General features: G+C 51.0%; 1 protein-coding gene across 1 annotated transcript; it reads left to right on the forward strand.

Moving 5' to 3' along the window:
- The first annotated feature begins 7,476 nt into the window (after positions 1-7,476).
- Positions 7,477-19,852, forward strand: LOC138248749 (putative gastrointestinal growth factor xP1). Its single transcript, XM_069202609.1, has 4 exons — positions 7,477-7,630; positions 8,795-8,926; positions 10,382-10,480; positions 19,755-19,852. Exons 1-3 carry the CDS (start codon positions 7,552-7,554, stop codon positions 10,444-10,446), a joined length of 276 nt encoding a protein of 91 aa, XP_069058710.1. The 5' UTR covers positions 7,477-7,551; the 3' UTR covers positions 10,447-10,480; positions 19,755-19,852.
- The last annotated feature ends 1,815 nt before the right edge of the window (positions 19,853-21,667 follow it).

Consider the following 21,667-nt stretch of genomic DNA (forward strand, 5'->3'; position numbering starts at 1 on the left):
TACCGTTCCTCAGCCCTGGTCCGGGGATTCCTCACTGAGGTCAATAGCCAAGGCAGGTTGGGGTAACCAGAGTCACCTATTAGCCACACACGTTGTCTCTGTAGCTGTTCCATCACATAAGGAATGCTGCCATTACGCATCACATACGCGTCATGCACTGAACCAGGGAACATGGCATTCACATGGGAGATGTACTGGTCAGCCAAACAGACCACCTGGACGTTCATAGAATGGTAACTTTTCCTGTTTCTGTACACCTGCTCATCGTCTTTTGGGGGGACTAAGGCTACATGGGTCCCATCAATGGCACCAATTATGTTGGGAATATGTCCAAGGGCATAAAAATCACCCTTCACAGTGGGCAAATCAACCTCCTCAGGGAATATAATGTAACTCCGCATGTGTTTCGTCAGGGCAGACAACACTCTAGACAAAACTTTTGAAAACATTGGCTGAGACATTTCAGATGACATGGCCACTGTTGTCTGGAATGAGCCACTTGCAAGAAAATGGAGGACTGACAGGACCTGCACCAGAGGGGGAATTCCTGTGGGTTGGCCGATGGGGGACATCAGGGCTGGCTCCAGCTGGGCACACAGTTCATGGATAGTGGCACGGTCAAGTCGGTATCGTAGTATGATGTGGCGTTCTTCCATTGTCGACAGGTCCATCAGCGGTCGGTACACGCGAGGATTCATCCTTCTCCTCGCAAGTCCCAGCGGACGGTGCCTAGGAATGACAACATGGAGCACAGAGTCAAGCTAATCACTGGTACGTTCACCACAGCTTGCATAGCACACGGTTATCTATGTATTGAAAGGCGTGTATGTGTGGCAATGCAAGGCCTAGGCCTGTGTGTCGCAGTAGAAATTATGCCATGTGGGCCCTTGAAATGGCGGCTGCCTGACCTGTGAAGTGGGACAATGGGATGTGAGGTCACTGCGCTGGCGGAGCACACCGTGGCGGTAGGCGATCGAAGACCACTATACGGAGCCGCATTGGATAACATTGAAGCCTATGGGTTTCAGGAGCCAATGACGATGTGCGCCGGTGGTCGCGGTACGCACCGCCGCGGTACGCACCGCCGCGGGCGTGACCGCCATTTTATATCTGCTTAATCACTCGAGACCTGATCATCCACAGGAGAGGACCTATACTGCAAGTGCTGCTGTGAACTCGGTCTGGAAGAGACAATGGCTGCTGCGACTGGGGAAAGGGCCCCTGCCTTCACGTCTGAAGAGTTGGAGAAGCTCGTGGATGGGGTCCTCCCCCAGTATGCGTTACTCTACGGTCCTCCAGACCAACAGGTGAGTACACCGGGTGCACATGGAATGGGCGATGCCTGTGTGGAGTGGGGTGGATGTAAGTTGGTGGGGTGGGGGGCGAATGAGGAGTGCAACGAACGACAGATGAGAGCATGTGCTATATTGCAAGGTTGGGGAGGGGGGGCCAATCACATCTAACATGCAGTAAGTTGATTAATGTTTCCTTCCCACCCTGTCCATGTCACATAGGTCCGCGCCCATCAGAAAGTCGAGATTTGGCGTGCCATCGCCAAGGAAGTCCGGGCCCTGGGGGTCCACGTCAGACGGGGCACCCACTGCCGCAAGAGGTGGGAGGACATCCGCCGCGGAACCAGGAAGACCGCCGAGTCACTGCTGGGGATGGCCTCCCAACCTAGGAGGGGTGCCAGTCGTACCCTGATCCCCTGATGTCCCGGATCCTGGCGGTGGCCTACCCTGATTTGGATGGGCGCTTGAGAGCATCACAGCAGACACAAGGGGGTGAGTATCAGCACATTCTGCTATCTTTCTGCGCAGTGGAGGCGTCTGGGTGGGGGAGGAGGGTTGTGAGTGACATTAGGCCAGGGCGCTTTCTGTAGTGTAGTCCTCTCCCTTAGGCATGGCCCTGTGCTCCCGGCCCCCACCTCTGTAGGGTGACAAGTACAGCTATTGATGGTCCAGCCTCACACATGTGCGCGTTTGTCGTCTCTTGACCTGTTGTCCGAGTCAGAAGTACTTAGTAGTGTACCCCGAATGCGCGGCTTAGTGCATGCGGCTCCTGTGTCTGTCCTCTCCGCCAACTGTGTTGACATTGCATGCACTCAACCAGGTCTTCTTTTTCTCCCCCCACCCTTCTTCTTCATCTTCTTGTGCATGTGTGCATTAGCATCATCAGGCGGAGGAGATTTGGCATCGGAGCACGAGAGAGCTGCAAGCCACAAGGCCCCGGTGGGCCCAGGAACAGACACCGAGGGCACCAGTGAGCCGGAGGGCGAGGGGAGCACCACAACGGGGACCGGTGGTGAGAGCAGCGACACAGACACGTCCTCGGATGGGTGCTCCCTAGCGGTGGCGGCAACATCCATGCCCCCCGCCTCTACAGGTACAGCCGCCACCCAGCGCACCAGCCCCGCCCTCCCTGCAGCCCCTCAGCCTACGCTCGGTGCCCGCTCGCCCAGGAAGGCGGGCGTCTCCTTCGCCCCAGGCACCTCAGCCCCTGCCCCTGTCACCCCTGCTGTCCTCAGTGCGGAGCTCATTGACCTTGTGAGGACGCTCATTGTTGGGCAGACTACCCTTTTGAATGCCATCCAGGGGGTAGAAAGGGAGGTGCATCGGAGCAATGCCTACCTGGAGGGCATTCATTCGGGTCAGGCTGCCCATCAACGATCGTTCACTGCTCTGGCCTCAGCACTGACGGCAGCCATTGTCCCTGTCTCCAGCCTCCCTCTTCTGACTGCCTCCACCCTGTCTCTGTCTCCTGTTCCTCAGCCTATCCCATCCACACCATCTGACCAGCCTGCACACACCTCAACACCCAAGGGCAGCTCATCCAGACACAGGCACCACAGATCCCACAAACACTCACCCAAGCAACACCCAGATGCAGACATTCCAACAGTCACTACCACCCCTGTGTCCCCCTCCTCCTCGTCTCCCTCCTCCCTCCCTGTGACGTCCACACTCACACCTGCATGCACACCAACATCAGCCAGTGCTTCCATCACCACCACACCCTCCTGTACAGTCCGCACGCGTGCAGTCACCACCCCCACTGCCATTTACACGTCCCCTGTGTCCTCTCCCACTGTGTCTGTCACCACCTCTTCCAAGACACACAAACGCAGGCAGCCACCCACCCAACAGACATCCACCTCACGACAGCCCACAGCACCAGCACCTTCACCCAATGACAGCACACCTGACTCTCCTACAACCACATCCTCTTCCTCCACTCCCATCACCACTTCTCCTACCCTTTACCTTGGCCCTAAAAAACTTTTCCTGGCTAATCTTGACCTCTTTCCCTCCGATGAGCTACCCCCTCCATCTGCAAAGAGTCCCAAGAGCACCACAGCCACCACCAGCCCAGCTTCGGGTGTCACTGTTGTGTATGGGTTCTGGAGTCCACCCTTTGCCAGCAGTGACACCTCCATCAGCAGCAAGGACACATCCAGCCCCCCCCCGGCAAGAGGACCAGGAAACTCAAGGGCCGCCGTGCGAGGACTGACACGGCTGCCCCCAAGGAGCAGAGTTCACCCACTTCACCAGCCACAACATCTAGGGGAGGCAAGGGCCTGAGAGCCCCATCTAAGGAGCGTAAGGGCAGCAGGGCGGAGAAGTCAGCCAGCAGGAGCGCGGAGCAGGTGGTCCCCACATGCCACATCCCAGCTGTAAAGGAGGACACCAAAGGGCCACAGGACTCCGTCACCGAAGGGTCCAGAAACATCACGGTCGGAGGGCGACTGAGCAGGGAGTCCAGGCCAGGTCTGGCTCCCTTGAACCTACTGGATGTGCACCGCTGAACAGGGCCCGCCGTGCAGAAGAGCACCGCTGAACAGGGCCCGCCGTGCAGAAGAGCACCGCTGAACAGGGCCCCGCCGTGAAGATAGGCACCGCTGAACAGGGCCCGCCGTGCAGAAGAGCACCGCTGAACAGGGCCCCGCCGTGAAGATAGGCACCGCTGAAGAGGGCCCGCCGTGCAGAAGAGCACCGCTGAACAGGGCCCCGCCGTGAAGATAGGCACCGCTGAACAGGGCCCGCCGTGCAGAAGAGCACCGCTGAACAGGGCCCCGCCGTGAAGATAGGCACCGCTGAAGAGGGCCCGCCGCGCAGAAGAGCACCGCTGAATAGGGCCCGCCGTGCAGAAGAGCACCGCTGAACAGGGCCCCGCCGTGAAGATAGGCACCGCTGAAGAGGGCCCGCCGTGCAGAAGAGCACCGCTAAACAGGGCCCCGCCGTGAAGATAGGCACCGCTGAAGAGGGCCCGCCGTGAACAAGAGCACCGCTCCGCTGGGCCCTTCCTGTCTAGCACCGCTCCGCTGGGCCCCGCCGTCTCAAGCACCGCTCCGCTGGGCCCTTCCTGTCATGCACCGCTCCGCTGGGCCCCGCCGTCTCAAGCACCGCTCCGCTGGGCCCTTCCTGTCATGCACCGCTCAGCTGGGCCCCGCCGTCTCAAGCACCGCTCCGCTGGGCCCCGCCGTCTCAAGCACCGCTCCGCTGGGCCCTTCCAGTCATGCACCGCTCCGCTGGGCCCCGCCGTCTCAAGCACCGCTCCGCTGGGCCCCGCCGTCTCAAGCACCGCTCCGCTGGGCCCCGCCGTCTCAAGCACCGCTCCGCTGGGCCCTTCCTGTCATGCACCGCTCCGCTGGGCCCCTCCGTCTCAAGCACCGCTCCGCTGGGCCCTTCCTGTCATGCACCGCTCCGCTGGGCCCCGCCGTCTCAAGCACCGCTCCGCTGGGCCCCGCCGTCTCAAGCACCGCTCCGCTGGGCCCTTCCTGTCATGCACCGCTCCGCTGGCCCCCGCCTTCTCAAGCACCGTTCCGCTGGGCCCCGCCGTCTCAAGCACCGCTCCGCTGGGCCCTTCCTGTCATGCACCGCTCCGCTGGGCCCCGCCGTCTCAAGCACCGCTCCGCTGGGCCCTTCCTGTCATGCACCGCTCCGCTGGGCCCCGCCATCTCAAGCATCGCTCCGCTGGGCCCCGCCGTCTCAAGCACCGCTCCTCTGGGCCCTTCCTGTCATGCACCGCTCCGCTGGGCCCCGCCGTCTCAAGCACCGCTCCGCTGGGCCCTTCCTGTCATGCACCGCTCCGCTGGGCCCCGCCGTCTCAAGCACCGCTCCGCTGGCCCCCGGCTTTTCACTCCCCAGGATGGTCCAGTGGGCAAACCACCCACTGTAGAGACTTGAGAGACTGTGGCTTTGCACTCCCCAGGATGGCAGAGTGGGCAACCCACCCACTGTAGAGACTTGAGAGACTGTGGCTTTGCACTCCCCAGGATGGCACAGTGGGCAACCCACCCACTGTAGAGACTTGAGAGACTGTGGCTTTGCACTCCCCAGGATGGCACAGTGAGCAACCCACCCACTGTAGAGACTTGAGAGACTGTGGCTTTGCACTCCCCAGGATGGCACAGTGGGCAACCCACCCACTGTAGAGACTTGAGAGACTGTGGCTTTTCACTCCCCAGGATGGCACAGTGGGCATGGTGGCCCCTTCGTGGATCTGGTGTCGTGGACTCATGTGGCTGTGGTGCCCCCCCTTCCCTTCCCCCTGAGGTGCCTGTAGTTTTTTCATCAGATGCCCCTGCAGTGTTCTCTCCAAAGGACTCAGGTCTCCTGTGTGGGCTTTGCCCTTGTGTCGCTACACTGTAGCCCACGGACTGTTCTATTTAACTTTGATGTAGAGGACTAATTGCCTCGGTTCTCCATGGCAGTGTGTATAGTATTATTTTGTTATGGATATTTTGCATTGTTGACCGATACATATCAGAGTCTATTTTTTATATAAATTTTTCTTCACAATTTAATTATGTCTTTGCATTTTTCCGGGGGGTTTGGGTGGTGTCACTGTGCATTGTTGCTCTGCATTGGTGTGTACATAGTTTGGGGGGGTGGGGGTCGCATATGTGTGTGCCAGTAACCTTTCCTCCTCCCCCCTCCCGTGTGTCGTAGGTGCAGTACTCACCGTTGTCGTCTGCGCCGGCTTTCGTACTCGTGGTAGATGAGAAGGTAGACGAGAGCAGGTAGGATGTTTAATTCGGGTTCCATGCTGTCCTCCGTACTCGTGGAGTGTGTTTTGGTGAGCGTTTTCCCGTCCGTAGTCTGTTTCCGCTGTGTTTTTATCGGCGGGGCTCCCGCCCCGGAAGAGGTGGCGGATTGGTGAGTTGTAATACTGTGGGCGGTACATTGTCTGCCGCCTGCCTGTTTGCGGTGACCGCTGCGCTGTTTGTCTGTACCGCCGTGGCGGTCGGAGTGTTAATGTGGCGGGCTGTGTTGGCGGTTGCCGCCAGGGTCAGAATTCCATTTTTTGGACCGCCGGCCTGTTGGCGGGTTGGCCGCCGCTTTATCACCGACCGCCAGGGTTAGAATCACCCCCTATAACTTGTTCCCCAAAGTTACTTTCCGGCACAAGTTATAGTTTTCTTTTAGATAAGTATAACTATAACTCCTGAATTTCTATGGTTTTGTATGGGTAAAACGTCATCCTAACTATAACGTCCCTGTAAACTTTGTTTTTTTCAGTCAATTTCCATGGGTTTTTGAACACACATTTTAATATTTCTGTCCTACAACAGTTGCGCCTTGATGTTCTTCCAGATACAAGGAGGATTCGAGGAGGATCGTCGAATCCACAGATCAGACAAAAAAAAGCAATTTTTTGCCCATGAGGGCTCCCTAAGGGACCCCTCCATCTGCCCTGTGGGGTCAGGATAGCTGCATCCTGACCTCTTTAATGTTTTTACACAGCATTTTTCCCACCCAAGAAACAAAATGGTAGCAACAACTTTTCTGTCAGCTTGTGGCCAGCCAATCAGGGCCTTGCTTTTCCTCTGAATCCGAGACAATCCCTGCCCCTATATATACAAATTTGTTTTTCATTTAATAACTAGAAAACTACTGAATGGATTTACACCAGATCATCAAAAGGGCACTTTCTAGACCAAGAGCTAGATTTTGGACAAATTTGGTGTAACTCCATCCAGCAGATCGGGCTGTAGTTGTGTTCAAAGTCCCTATTGAAATCAACATGGGGAAAACACGTTTTGGGATGCCCCCTTTTTCTCAGCCCCCACTTGACGGATCACCCCAAAACTTTCCAATCAGCAGCTTAAATGAACGTCACATTTTTTTTAGAAAAGTTTGTGAAGATTCATCAACTGGCACCAAAGATATAGGCAAGTCAAAAAACACTTTTTTAATAGAAACTAGGTCCTAACTATACCTACAGACGACCGCCAGTAGGAAATAATGCAGCAACGTGAATGCTTTGTACACCACAATTCACTATGAACCAAGGCCAAAAATTGCAGCATGATCCAGTATCCTCATTATACAGCAAAAAAATAGCCTGTTTGTTGTTTGTCTATGTATCATGTAACTGCTGACTTGTTTTAATAAATTATGTGGCTGACGCGAAAGAGACGCTACTTATGCAAAGAAATTAAACTATATAGCAAACAGATCTGAGGATATAAAGGTGGCATAAACTTCTCAAACCGCAATCCATATTCTGAATTTGACCAAACAGATTGAATTCAGGCTACACTAAACCATGGCTCACAAGATGTTCCATGTTCTTGCCCTGGCCCTTATTATAGGAGTCATCATGACGAATGTACAAGCTGCTGAAGGTAATGTATGATTCCTTTATCCATTTCTATGGATCAGCTAACTTTGGAATAGATTAACTGAGCTGAAAAACATTTTGAAAATCAAGGTTGATTGATGTGGTTTTTAAATACCACTACATAATAATTTGTTTTTATTTTACATACCTTTCAGAAAATATATTGTCTTACATTATTATGTTGTAGTCTAAAGAATCTTTTCATATATATTTGTAAACGCTCAGAACGCTGAAGACCCACTTACTTTTAGGTTGTAATTTTTCAAGATAGGAGAGTGAAGGGATGTATTTGGCTTAAAATGTCACTGAAAGACAAAACAAAAACTGAGATAAATATTAAGGTCATGTTTTGGAACAATACAAAAACATACGAATATTCGAATAAATGGTTTACCCCTAAAAGTTATTTTATGTTCCAAAAGTGAAATCTATATCATAACTGTATAAACGTTTCATGGATTGTGACATTCACAGTACATATTTAAAAAAAAACTCCCAGCGACTGATTCATAAAAATGGTTTCACTTGTGCAAATACAAATATCAAATTGAGTTATAACAAAAAAATGATCAAAATACCCAAGTATGTATTTCACAATAGGCACTTGTGGTGACACAACAGATGCATGCCCACAAGTGTGATGAGATATGCGCTTGAATTTGTGCAGGTAGTGATTTGACTGCAGAGTAGATTATACAAAAATAAATAAATCTATATGTTAAACAGGAACAGTTTGCTCCTGTTCATTCCACGTAACCGGCATGCGTATTAATGATAAAAGGTGTTAATTCAGGACTTTTAAGTGAAACTCCATATCCAGTACAGAAAATCCTAGTTGTTCTTGTTATGTAGAAATGGTTGCAACAAATATCCACATGTTAAGCCCTTTTATACTCAGGGAAGCACTACAGCTTTGTTTGTACTTTTTTAGATGCAAGTATATCCGCTGGTCGTACATTGTACAAAATATTTATTTTCGACTTTCTCTGAATGACAGCCTTAATGTTCAAAGTAGTTGTACACTTCTTAAAAATATCTTGAACTTTCTCCTTTGTATGTTTGCAATGGAACTGCGTTTAATTCATCATTCAAACTTGGAAGCTGGAAGTCTTCTAGAACAGGAGAATAGGGACGTTCTCTACTTGCTGCCTTCTTTCTTTCTTTTCAGAATGCAAGGCTGAGCCGAAAAACCGAATTCAATGCGGAAGTAGCCAAGATCTCAGTGAAGAGGACTGCTTAAGCGAACATTGCTGCTATGATGAAAGCATTCCTGATGCAATTTCTTGCTTTAAAAAAACTGGTAATATATTCGGCCTTCCCACGTCTATGTCATTGTCTCAGACCGCAGTGTTTTGGGGAATGTTACAAAAAAATCTGGCTTTAAAGGTCACATCATAGACATGTACTTTTCGGATACTTTCATGAATGTGTTCACAAACCATGAACCTTATACCTACTGCATAAAGGAGAAGGTGCCCCACTCATAAAGTCGAAGCTATAAATGTGCACGGTTGCCACTTATAAAAGCATACAGTGCAAAAGGGAACAACAGTTTCTCGCCAATGCCATTCACTAAATGCCACCTTTTATTTTTGAAAGCCATTCCTTTCCATTTAAGTAGCCCCAAGGGCTAGTTAAAAAACAAGCCTATGGAATTCCATTGGTTCTGGCTTTAATGTAGTATCATATGCAAGCTTTTTGGTGTTCAGATCTAGGTTTAATCCATCAGTTTTTTTGTTTGCCATGCCATTCCCGTTTGGACCCAGCCATATGCAAATCAGTCTTCTCCCTGCTCCCCATGGGAACTGTCCAGCCAGAGCTGCCATGCCAGGTCCTTCCTGGACCAGAAACAAGCATCCTGGGACCGGTTTTAGGGTATCACTCCTCATCTATCAGGCTAGTTTTCTATTTCCATTTCTGATTTTTATTTATACTAGTGTGTGATTGGCTCTAATTGCCCCAGTCAGTAATCAAATATTTTGTTTCACTGCATGCCTCATTTTGCAGTTGTTTCAATCAATCAATCATTATTTGTATAGCACAACTTATCACCCCAGGGGTTCTCCAGGCGATGTGGTCTAGTGAGCCTTAGTGAAGGAGCCAGGTCTTGAGTCCCTTCCTGAAATCGGAGAGTGAAAGAGAGGTTCGGTGGTGGAGTGGGAGGTAATTCCAGAACTTGGCGGTGAGGTAGGAGAGAGAACGACCTTGAATGCGGCTCCGCTGAATACGGGGGACGCTTGCAAGGGTGAGGGAGAGAGATCGGAGTTGTCTTGCCGGATGGTGGGTGGTGTTTCCTGTTGCTAAGACGCACCCTCAACATACGCCCATTGACCTTCGGGTGGTGTTCTGAATAAAGGGTTCATGGAAGTTTAGAAAGGGAGCCACCTGGAATTTTGGAACAGGATGGGAGATGGGACTTCTATTGTACCATTTGCTGCGGCTGTACAAAAGAAACATCTTCTGGGCATAGTAAAGCAGCTCAACTCCCACCTGTATGTCTTCATCTCTACAGGCTTAGTTTGTTCAATCTTACTTTCTCAGTTTTCAGAATAGATTGAAAGACAATATTATTAAATATTCCCTTCTTCTCTGATACCATTGAATTGCCAGGTTCTGTTTTAAGACTGAATCTTTTCCTGTCTCAGCAATTCTACTTGATATTCCTATGACTTAGTTTCACTTGATCTGCTTTTTATAAGAGCCACAAAATATGAGATAACCTGTTCAAAGCTCTTATTTCTGTGTATATACATAGGTTCTCCAAGCCGTCACACTACTAGGAAGAGGAGAACAACCACCAGGAGAAGGAGGCATGGCTAAATGTGTGGCTTCTTGGATCACTCGGTTCAGCCTGGTAAGAATGGGTTAACTCAATAAAGCATTACGTGATTATACTGAATATACAGTATCAAGCCATGTGCCTCTCTCTATGCGGTGTTATATTCACATTTCTAGGGAATTAAGTTGTAAAAATGATTTTAGTGTTAATGAAGCTGTAAGGCTAGGATTACTCTCATGTGATTTAATATTTCTAACTGTGGCACGTTTTACAAAAAAAACAGCAATAAATAGGACAGTTTGTAAAAGTCATTAATTCAGATTTTATTGGTTGCTTTATTCTTAAAGACTGCACAGGTAATTCTGCACCTGAAACTAAAGATACATTGGTTTTTGGCAGAGTTGATTTGTAAATAAAAAGGTGCCGTTGCCCAAAGCCCTCCTCTTAAACACGTGGCTGCTGCAGTTAAATGGGTGAGCACGGAATACTGAGGGGCGTAATCCTGAAGCCATCTCTGGCCTCTTCAATCCATATAAAGCCACTCCCTGCCCCTTCAGCTCACTCTTGAAGCTTTCTAACGTCTTCCTTTGTGACGCTTTTTCGTTTTTTCTTCCTCCGTCTTTACCATATGTATCTTTTGCTCGCAGCAAATGCTTGAGGCAGAAGAATAAGCCCCGGCCCTCAAAAATAAGTGCCGGTGCTCAGCACCGGAAACAACAAGCACAAATTAAGCACTGGTTTTTGGACGTTCTTGGTTGCAGAATTACCACACTCTTACGTGTTTTCCGCTGATGAATCGGAAACTATTGCAGAAAATTGTGTTTCTGTGGTAATGTAGAAATGCAGTTTCAAAGCTGTGGGTTGTTGTCTGTTACTCTACATCTGGTGAAATGGTTTCACAGAAAACTGTGAGGGTGTGGTTTTGCCACACATTCCGGAATCGCGATTCAGGTGAAAAGTTCTCTGCAGGAATGAGTCATGCAGAATTGTGACTTTGCACAATTAACCTTTTTCAAACATAGACATTTTTTTTTACATCTCCTAACACATTCTCCAATGTCCCCTTCGATTATGGAGCGTTTTCTTCCGTTTCAAACACTAGCGAGGCATTTACTCCTGCTTTTCTCAGGGTGGGAAATCACCTGACATGTACAGGATGGCCCACTCTAAAACTGCTCTACCCATAACTTCACAGCAATTAAACATCCTCTTTGAAGATTAGTGTTGAAATATACGTGTTGAACAACTGTTTTGCAACCCAACATATACCTTGGCCAGATAATGCACTGATCACACACAACAAAAGCTGTCACTCTCCTTACCCACTCTTAAAAAACCTGAACTCCAAAGCCCCAGTGCCATAGACACAATCTACAGAAGCTATCACAACCCTCGCTCAGGGAGTCCTTTGCACAATTCTGCTTTTAGGTTCCAACAGAAAGAAGTGTCGATCAGCTGTTAAAGACTGTGTGCACCACCGTTATGCGAACACTTGGCACAGCAGTTTCACAAAAGTAAGTAACATTTCTTGGCACATCTAATAGGTGATAACACTTCGATTTTAGAACAGGGAAAGGTGAGTAATGCTCCTGGAGTGCATGTAGAGGATATTGTGGCATATCAGAGGCAACCTCAAGTTCTATAAAAGGAGCTACATATTTTTTTATGAAATCCATACCAGCCACCATGGCACTTCTTTTAATGGGCAAATAATGTATTCAGCGGGCAATACAATTTTGCATGGGGATGATGTAACTGAGAGAAATAGGTACTATCTAGAAGCCGCCACTTCATTTACTTCTCAAAAATTACCATGTCCCAAGTAATATACTGAGAAAATTAAAACATCTAATCTCCTGGTTGCCCTAAGCGTGGCAGAAACCATTAAAGACCTCCACATGACATTAGCATCTGACATATTGGAAATAAATGCTGCATTTTTTAGTAGGCCATAGCACCTTAGGGGCAAATTTATGCCATGCTGAAGAAATAAAAACCGGTTACAAAATGTTTAGCAAAAAAAGATCATATCCATAATGCTGTTCTTGAGAGCAATTATGCAAGGAAAGGTCATATAGCAGCTCTGACACTAAGTGGAAACCTGGGCTGAGACTGCCAGACAAATGTCTGGCCCCTTACATGAGCCAATTCTGCTTTTGCTGATCTTAAAGATAATCTCTTGGTGTCTCTTGCTATTGGACAATCTGATGTTTTACTCTTTCTTGACCAATTGGCCGCATTTGACAGTGGACAATGCGCTTCTTTTGACGCTGCATTCAAAATGCTTCTGAATTTCAGAGACTGCCCTCAGATGGATTCGATCATTCCTGTCACACCCCTGTCAACTACCAATTGCCATGGCCAACTCATTGATCAAATACATTCTATGTCGTCCTAATTTTTGGTTGTGTCATTCCCAAAAAGTGAAAAATGGAGCAATCTACATTGATCTGCACCTCTTCTGCCTCAAAGCAAATTGCAGCTGCCTGGATTTGTACCAACTTTCAAATCATGGTGCTCTCAAGCCTGCAAATGGACAAGAATGTGAACTTTAATAATACTCTTGAATACCCCTGACAGGAATATTGCAACACAGTTCACAGGGGGAAACGAAAAAATGAAATACAAACCTACATGATTAGGGAGATTTTTTTTTTAGAGCTGAGGTGATATGACCTGAATACTTCAGTTTAAATTGAGCCTAGACACTTATTTCTGGAATCTCTGGAGTTTAGATTTTTTTTTCACACCATGTAAAGGCTATGGTGCAATATTCTAACCTAGGTACACAAGAGCCTTATTACATGGCAGTACGTTCTTGAATGATGACAGGTTGTGTAATGTTCTCATGAAGGTGGACTTGCTTCCCACTACATTTTCAGCAATAGTCATGGTTTATACATTCTGAACTAGCACTCAATTCAGAGAGTGCAAGCAATATAGAGGTGAAATTCTAAGGGAGGCAATGCCCACATTTATTGAATATACAGATCTTCTGCCTGAAACTACTACACAGCCCGCACCCCTGGATGACACCTCTGTTTCTTTCACCCGTACCTGGAGTAGGTCCCCCCTGCCAACTTTCCTATTCCTCTTACCAGAACATTTAGCCTTCAGCTGCCCCCGATTTCCGTATTTCACTATCTCTTTTGAATCAACCCAACCCTCTCTTGTTGTAGTGCTCTTTTTTCATCACACATCTCTCTGTCTCCATTGGTTTGTTGCTAGCTTTGTGCCGTGCCATGTAATTCTACTTACATACATACTCACATACATTCAACAATCCCCAGAAGACTGCCACTCACACCAAAGACTTGGACACCCTTTTAGACTTCACCAACCTCACCTCTCCTCTCCTCTTCTGCAGCCTGAGCCCTACTAATTGCACAATACGAGCCCCATGCGGAGGTGGAGGGGATTCGCTCTCTCCATGCAGAGTGACTGGGAGTGGCACACTGGCAGGATGCAAGATGTGCAACACAGCATCCTCGTGGTCACTACGTCATAGCTTGAATTGTACAGCTTTCAAGGGACCTTATCAATCCCTTCAAAGTGTGCAGCGGGAAGACCAACACCCACCCTGGTACAGGAAGTTGAGGGAGGCATATTTTGGAGCAGGCAGGGCGAGGTCTGAGCTGTTAACAGATACTATTAGAGTTAGATTAGTGCCTGGAGGCAGGCAGAAAGAAAGAGCTCAGAATAAAGAGGTGGAGAGATGGGAAGGTTAGGGTAAGAGCAGTACAAACAATGACATGATTGAAGATGGAGATGAGGCAGTCTGGCTCTGGTGCGGGCACCCGTGAAAGAAGGGGAGGACAGTCAAATGTTGAATTGTTGAAGCTAAAGTGGGTAGTAGGATATGCTTTAAGAATATGGACATTAATAAAAGGAGGTGGGGGGCTGGAGTTCCTGTAGGGGCAGGAACTGTTTAGTGCAGTGGTTCCCAATTTGTGTTCCGGGGACCCATGGGGGTCCATAAAGCACCCTCAGGGGGTCAGAAACTGCTTAGTAAATTAAATATTAACAGATTAATAAGGGGTATATAAGTGTTTATGAATAAAGTGGCTCAATATCCAAATGAACATTTTAAAACACACTACAAATGTCAAGGAATTAAAAATTGAAAGCTAAAAATTAAATTAGTATCCTCAGATTAAGTCATGGGAGCAGTGTACTTGCATCAAACACAACATGGCATGGATGAGTTGTGGCTTCAATTAAATTTAGAAAAGCTCCATCCTTCCTATTAAATGTACATTTTTGTAATTTATCTTTGCAAATTAAATAAAATGTGTTATCATTTGTGTATGTTTGATTAATGTTTGTTTCTGTATTTTTTGTGTATTGTTTTGCGTTTTACCAACAGTGTTTAGGCTGGGGTACCTGGCTTCCAGTAATAACTCAGTGGGGAGTCCCCAGATTCCAATAATGAGTCGGGGGTCGCTAGGTTCCAGTAATGATAAAGTGGGGGTCCACAGAAGTTAAAAGGTTGGGAACCACTGGATTAGTGGAAGGTGAGATAAGAAATCTTTTTAGGGGATTAGAATGCGATGCTAAACTGAAGGTTTGTAGAAATTGTGGGTGCTGCTTGCTTCCAATAAAGCAGCCCTTTCCACATAAGACTAGCAGGTATGGTCCTTCTCTCAAAGACTCCAACAAGACTGATTGTTGATAAAATGAATAGTTGCAGACCTTTCAATCAATCAATCAAAGGCATTTGTATAGCGCACTGCTCACCCGGAGGGTCTCAAGGCGCTGGGGGGGGGGGGAAACGCTACTGCTCGAACAGCCAGGTCTTGAGTTGCTTCCTGAAGACGAGATGGTCTTGCGTTGTCCGGAGGTGGATGGGGAGGGAGTTCCATGTCTTGGCTGCCAGGTAGGAGAAGGATCTTCCTCCGGCGGTGGCTCTGCGGATGCGGGGGACGGTGGCGAGAGCGAGGCTGGCGGAGCGGAGCTGGCGGGTGGGCTTGTGGAAGGTCAGGCGGCTGTTGAGGAACTTGGGGCCCAGGTCGTGGAGGGCCTTGTGTGCGTGGGTGAGGAGTCGGAACGTGATTCTTTTGTTGACGGGGAGCCAGTGCAGGTCTCTCAGGTGTTCGGAGATGTGGCTGTGTCGGGGGATGTCCAGGATGAGTCGTGCTGAGGCGTTCTGGATCCGTTGGAGTTTCTTCTGGAGTTTGGCGGCGGTGCCGGCGTAGAGGGCGTTCCCGTAGTCCAGCCGACTGGTGACGAGGGCCTGGGTGACCGTCTTCCTGGTCTCGGTGGGGATCCACCGGAAGATCTTTCGAAGCATGCGCAGGGTGTTGAAGCATGAAGATGAGACGGCGTTGACTTGTCTGGTCATCGAGAGGGAGGAGTCCAGGATGAAGCCTAGGTTGCGAGCGTGGTCCGTTGGCTTGGGGGTGGCTCCCAGGGCAGGGGGCCACCAGGAGTCGTCCCAGGCGGATGGTGATGATCCCAGGATGAGGACCTCCGTCTTGTCTGAGTTCAGTTTCAGGCGGCTGTTCTTCATCCATTCGGCGACGTCTTTCATCCCTTCGTGTAGGCTGGCTCTGGCGGCGTCCGGGTCGCTGGTGAGGGAGAGGATCAGCTGGGTGTCGTCGGCGTAGGTGATGATCTTGAGGTTGTGTTGACGTGCGATGGTTGCGAGGGGGCTCATATAGACGTTGAAGAGGGTGGGGCTGAGCGATGACCCTTGTGGAACTCCGCAGATGACTTCGGTGGCCGCTGACCGGAACGGGGGGAGGCGGACTCTCTGGGTTCTTCCGGCGAGGAATGAGGCGATCCACTCCAGGGCCTTCCCCTGGATGCCGGTGTTGTTCAGGCGCTGTACCAGGGTGCGGTGGCAGACAGTGTCGAACGCTGCGGAGAGGTCCAGGAGGATGAGGGCCGCAGTTTCCCCATTGTCCATTAGGGATCTGATGTCGTCTGTGGCTGCGATGAGGGCGGTCTCCGTGCTGTGGTTGGCTCGGAAGCCGGATTGCGAGTGGTCGAGGGATCCGTTGGTCTCGAGGAAGGCAGCTAGCTGTCTGTTGACGGTCTTCTCGATGACTTTGGCAGGAAACGGGAGGAGCGAGATGGGGCGGTAGTTCTTGAGGTCGGAGGGGTCTGCAGTTGGTTTCTTCAGCAGGGCACTGATCTCGGCGTGTTTCCAGCACTCCAGGAAGGTGGCGGTGTTGAAGGAGGCGTTGACGATGTCACGGAGGTGGGGTGCGATGATGTGGTCAGCCGTGTTGAAGATGTGGTGTGGGCAGGGGTCCGTAGGGGATCCGGAGTGGATGGTGTTCATTGTGCGTGTTGTGTCTTCGGTGCTGACTGGGGTCCAGGTGCGGAGGGTGGCGGTGGGGGGCATCGGTTCGGTGGTGGGGTTTGTGGTTGGTGGGCCGAAGCTGTTGTGAATGTTGGCGATCTTGTCGTGGAAGAAGGCTGCGAGGGAGTCGCAGAGGTCTTGCGAGGGAGTGATGTCATTGTTTCCGGCGTCGGGGTTGGAGAGCTCTTTGACGATGCTGAAGAGTTCCTTGCTGTTGTGGGTGTTGTTGTCCAGTCGTTCCTTGAAGGCTGTCTTCTTTGTGGCGCGGATCAGTTGGTGGTGTTTGCGGGTGGCGTGTTTGAGGGCCGTCATGTTGTCTGTGGTCTGGTTGGTGCGCCAGGTGTTCTCCAGGGAGCGGCAGTTCTTCTTGGAGGTGATGAGCTCGTCGGTGAACCAGGAGGCTTTCTTGCTGCTGCGTCTGCTGGGGGGGTTCTTCTTCAGTGGTGCGAGGGCGTCTGCGCAGTTGGTGATCCACTGTGTGAGGTTGTTGGCGGCTTCGTTGGGGTCCGTTGAGCTGGTGGGGGGGTTCTGGCTGAGGAAGGTGGTGAGCTGGTCGCCGGTGATCTTGTTCCAGCTCCTGCGGGGGGTTTGTTGGGGGTGGTGGTGGGTCGTCGTTTTACTGAAGCTGAAGTGGACGCAGCTGTGGTCAGTCCACTGGAGATTGGTGGAGTGGCTGAAGGTGACATATTTGCTGGATGAGAAGACTGGGTCAAGCGTGTGGCCGGCGTGGTGTGTAGGGGTGGTTACCAGTTGCTTGAGTCCGAGGTTGGCCAGGTTGTCCAGTAGAGCAGTGGTGTTGCGGTCCTTGTCGTCCTCCAGGTGGAAGTTGAGGTCCCCCAGGAGGATGTAGTCGGTGGAATTGATGGCGTGGGGGCTGACGAAGTCTGTGATGTCTTCGCTGAACTGTGTGCGTGGTCCCGGTGGTCTGTAGATGAGGGTGCCTCTGAGCGTGGTCTTGGGGTTGGTGTGTATCTGGAAGTGGAGGTGTTCGGCGGAGGTGAAGGTGTCATCAGAGTTGGTCGTGATGCGGATGGTGTTCTTGTGGATGATGGCGATGCCTCCTCCTGTCTGGTTGACGCGGTCCCTCCTGGTGATTTTGTAGCCTTCTGGGGCGGCGATGGCGACGTCGGGTGCTGAGGAGGCGTTCATCCAGGTTTCTGTCAGGAAGGCGATGTCTGGTGCTGTCGAGTCGAGGAGGGTCCAGAGTTCGACGGCATGCCTGTGAACGGAGCGGGTGTTGAGCAGGATGCACATCAGGTGTTTGTTGCTGGGGCTCGGTTTAGTAGGTGCAGTGTTGGGTCGTAGGCTGGTGAAGCGGCAGGTCAGGCAGGTGAAGGGTCCGTGGGTGCGTCTCGGGGTGGCTCGGTAGCAGGCGGTGTTTCGGCCGGCGTTGAGTGCGTGGAGGGTTCTGGCATCGTAGCTGTGCAGGGTGTGCTGGCGAGGGCGAGGACCAGGGGGTCTGGCGCTGGGCGCGGTCCAGGCGCGGACGGGCGCAGACGGGCTTACCTTTGGCGCACCTTCGGCGCTCAGTCGGAGCTCCCGCTGCGCGCGTCCGCTGCGCGGTCGCTCTGGGGGCGTCATAAGTAAGGAGCCGGGAGGGAGGAGCAGCAAGGTGGCGGGAGCGGTCCGGCGAATGGAATCACAGGGGGGCGGGGCCGCAGGGAGGCAGCGGCGGGAAATCCCAGGAGCAGCGAGCGAGCGAAGGAATCTGCAGGCAGGAGGCGGCAAAGGCAGGCAGGAGCGGCAGCAGTGAGTGGGGCGACCAAGCCCTGTGGAGGGCTGAGCGGTCACACTCTGTGGTCCCCTACGGTCCCCTTAAGTAAGGAGCCGGGAGGGAGGAGCAGCTGGGTGGCGGGAGCGGTCCGGCGAATGGAATCACAGGGGGGCGGGGCCGCAGGGAGGCAGCGGCGGGAAATCCCAGGAGCAGCGAGCGAGCGAAGGAATCTGCAGGCAGGAGGCGGCAAAGGCAGGCAGGAGCGCCAGCAGTGAGTGGGGCGACCAAGCCCTGTGGAGGGCTGAGCGGTCACACTCTGTGGTCCCCTACGGTCCCCTTAAGTAAGGAGCCGGGAGGGAGGAGCAGCTGGGTGGCGGGAGCGGTCCGGCGAATGGAATCACAGGGGGGCGGGGCCGCAGGGAGGCAGCGGCGGGAAATCCCAGGAGCAGCGAGCGAGCGAAGGAATCTGCAGGCAGGAGGCGGCAAAGGCAGGCAGGAGCGGCAGCAGTGAGTGGGGCGACCAAGCCCTGTGGAGGGCTGAGCGGTCACACTCTGTGGTCCCCTACGGTCCCCTTAAGTAAGGAGCCGGGAGGGAGGAGCAGCTGGGTGGCGGGAGCGGTCCGGCGAATGGAATCACAGGGGGGCGGGGCCGCAGGGAGGCAGCGGCGGGAAATCCCAGGAGCAGCGAGCGAGCGAAGGAATCTGCAGGCAGGAGGCGGCAAAGGCAGGCAGGAGCGGCAGCAGTGAGTGGGGCGACCAAGCCCTGTGGAGGGCTGAGCGGTCACACTCTGTGGTCCCCTACGGTCCCCTTAAGTAAGGAGCCGGGAGGGAGGAGCAGCTGGGTGGCGGGAGCGGTCCGGCGAATGGAATCACAGGGGGGCGGGGCCGCAGGGAGGCAGCGGCGGGAAATCCCAGGAGCAGCGAGCGAGCGAAGGAATCTGCAGGCAGGAGGCGGCAAAGGCAGGCAGGAGCGGCAGCAGTGAGTGGGGCGACCAAGCCCTGTGGAGGGCTGAGCTTTGCCTCATTAGCGTCCTTAACATTGCCTGGCATCGCACTTATGGTCCGGAAATCAATCAGAGCAATAGAGCTGCAACTCACTTTAGAAGTATTTTACATATTTAAAATCAGACGTCAGTGACACTATGTTTAAGTCCAATTGTCCGCTGATTGCACTAATACAGCAGTTAAACCGCATCTACACAGCTATCACTACTCTCCAATAGGTTGTGCACAAACTAAAATACCTAATATGTTTTGTTCTCAAGAAAGGTTCCATATGATGGTCTATTGGTACCAGCTAATTATTTTCCTTTTTATTTTTTTCGCAGATTTCCTTGATGTATATCGGAAACGAGACGAGGCTGTTAATGTCTACCAGCTTTTCCCGATTTTATTGGCTGGCTTATTAAATAAAATCGCAAATTGAGTTCTAGTCTGAATGTGTTTTATTGGAATGCTTCTCATCCACATGGATGTAAGCCCAAGACCAACTATTCGTTGTTCCTCGATTACTTAATCTTAATTGTGACTTTGATTTCTTTGTGCCTCACTCGCTTTCTTTTGTTTTTGGTTGGCGACATCAACCAAGCTTTTAAAGTGAGGATGGTATGCTGTGTATATTATGCAAGCCACCACAACGACTCATGACCACATTTCCAAGGTCATGGTAGTGAATTGATCTTCGAGCAGTTGCACAATGGAACATCTATTTATCCAAAAAAACAGTTACCTATTATAATCTAATGGTGTGCACATGTTTTCACAGTGGAATTCTTGTAACACACCAGGTAGTGCACGTGCAAAAGTAGAGCAATGTAAAAGTTGAGAAGACCCCGAATCTTGCTAAACTATCAACTCAGCTTTATTTTTGAGTGCCATATTGTAGGAAAGTACCATCTTCCCTGGAATGTTACCCCCATTTTTACTTGTGTGTATATTTGTTTTTGCCTGTGTCACTGGGATCCTGCTAGCCAGGACCCCAGTGCTCATAAGTTGTGCCCTGTATGTGTTCCCCGTGTGGTGCCTAACTGTATCACTGAGGCTTTGCTAACCAGAACCTCAGTGTTTATGCTCTCTCTGCTTTTAAAATTGTCACTGCAGGCTAGTGACTAATTTTACCAATTCTGATTGGCACACTGGAACACCCTTATAATTCCCTAGTATATGGTACCTAGGTACCCAGGGTATTGGGGTTCCAGGAGATCCCTATGGGCTGCAGCATTTCTTTTGCCACCCATAGGGAGCTCAGACAATTCTTACACAGGACTGCCACTGCAGCCTGAGTGAAATAACGTCCACATTATTTCACAGCCATTTTACACTGCACTTAAGTAACTTATAAGTCACCTATATGCCTAACCCTCACATAGTGAAGGTTGGGTGCAAAGTTACTAAGTGTGAGGACTCCCGGGCACTAGCCAAGTTGCCCCCACATTGTTCAGGGCAATTCCCCCGGACTTTGTGAGTGCGGGGACACCATTACACGTGTGCACTACATATAGGTCAATACCTATATGTAGCGTCACCATGGTAACTCTGAACATGACCATGTAACATGTCTAGGATCATGGAATTGTCACCCCAATACCATTTTGTTATGGGGGGGGACCATTCCATGCATCCCCGGGGCTCCAGCATAGAGCCCGGGTACTGCCAAACTAGCTCTACAGGATTTTCTCTGCAGCTACCGCTGCTGCCAACCCTCAGACAGGTTTCTGACCCCTGGGGCCTGGGCAGCCCAGTTCCAGGAAGGCAGAACAAAGGATTTCCTCTGAGAGAGGGTGTTACACCCTCTCTCTTTGGAAATAGGTGAGGAGTAGCCTCTGCTGGCTTCTGGAAATGCTTTGAAGGGCACAGATGGGTCAGGGATCCCCCAGCTCCTGCTGTGGCTTGAAACTGGACAAAGGAAAGGGGAGTGACCACTCCCCTGTCCATCACCACCCCAGGGGTGGTGCCCAGAGCTCCTCCAGTGTGTCCTGGACCTCTGCCATCTTGAAAGCAGAGGTGTGAAGGCACAATGGAGAACTCTGAGTGGCCAGTGTCAGCAGGTGACGTTAGAGACCCCTCCTAATAGGCTCTTACCTGGTTAGGTAGCCAATCCTCCTCTGAGGGCTATTTAGGGTCTCTCCTGTTGGTTTCTCTTCAGAAAACAAATGCAAGAGCTCACCAGAGTTCCTCTGCACTTCTCTCTTCGACTTCTGCCAAGGATCGACCGCTGACTGCTCCAGGACATCTGCAAAAC

Source organism: Pleurodeles waltl, chromosome 8, assembly GCF_031143425.1.
Source record: "Pleurodeles waltl isolate 20211129_DDA chromosome 8, aPleWal1.hap1.20221129, whole genome shotgun sequence".
Lineage (NCBI taxonomy): Eukaryota > Metazoa > Chordata > Amphibia > Caudata > Salamandridae > Pleurodeles > Pleurodeles waltl.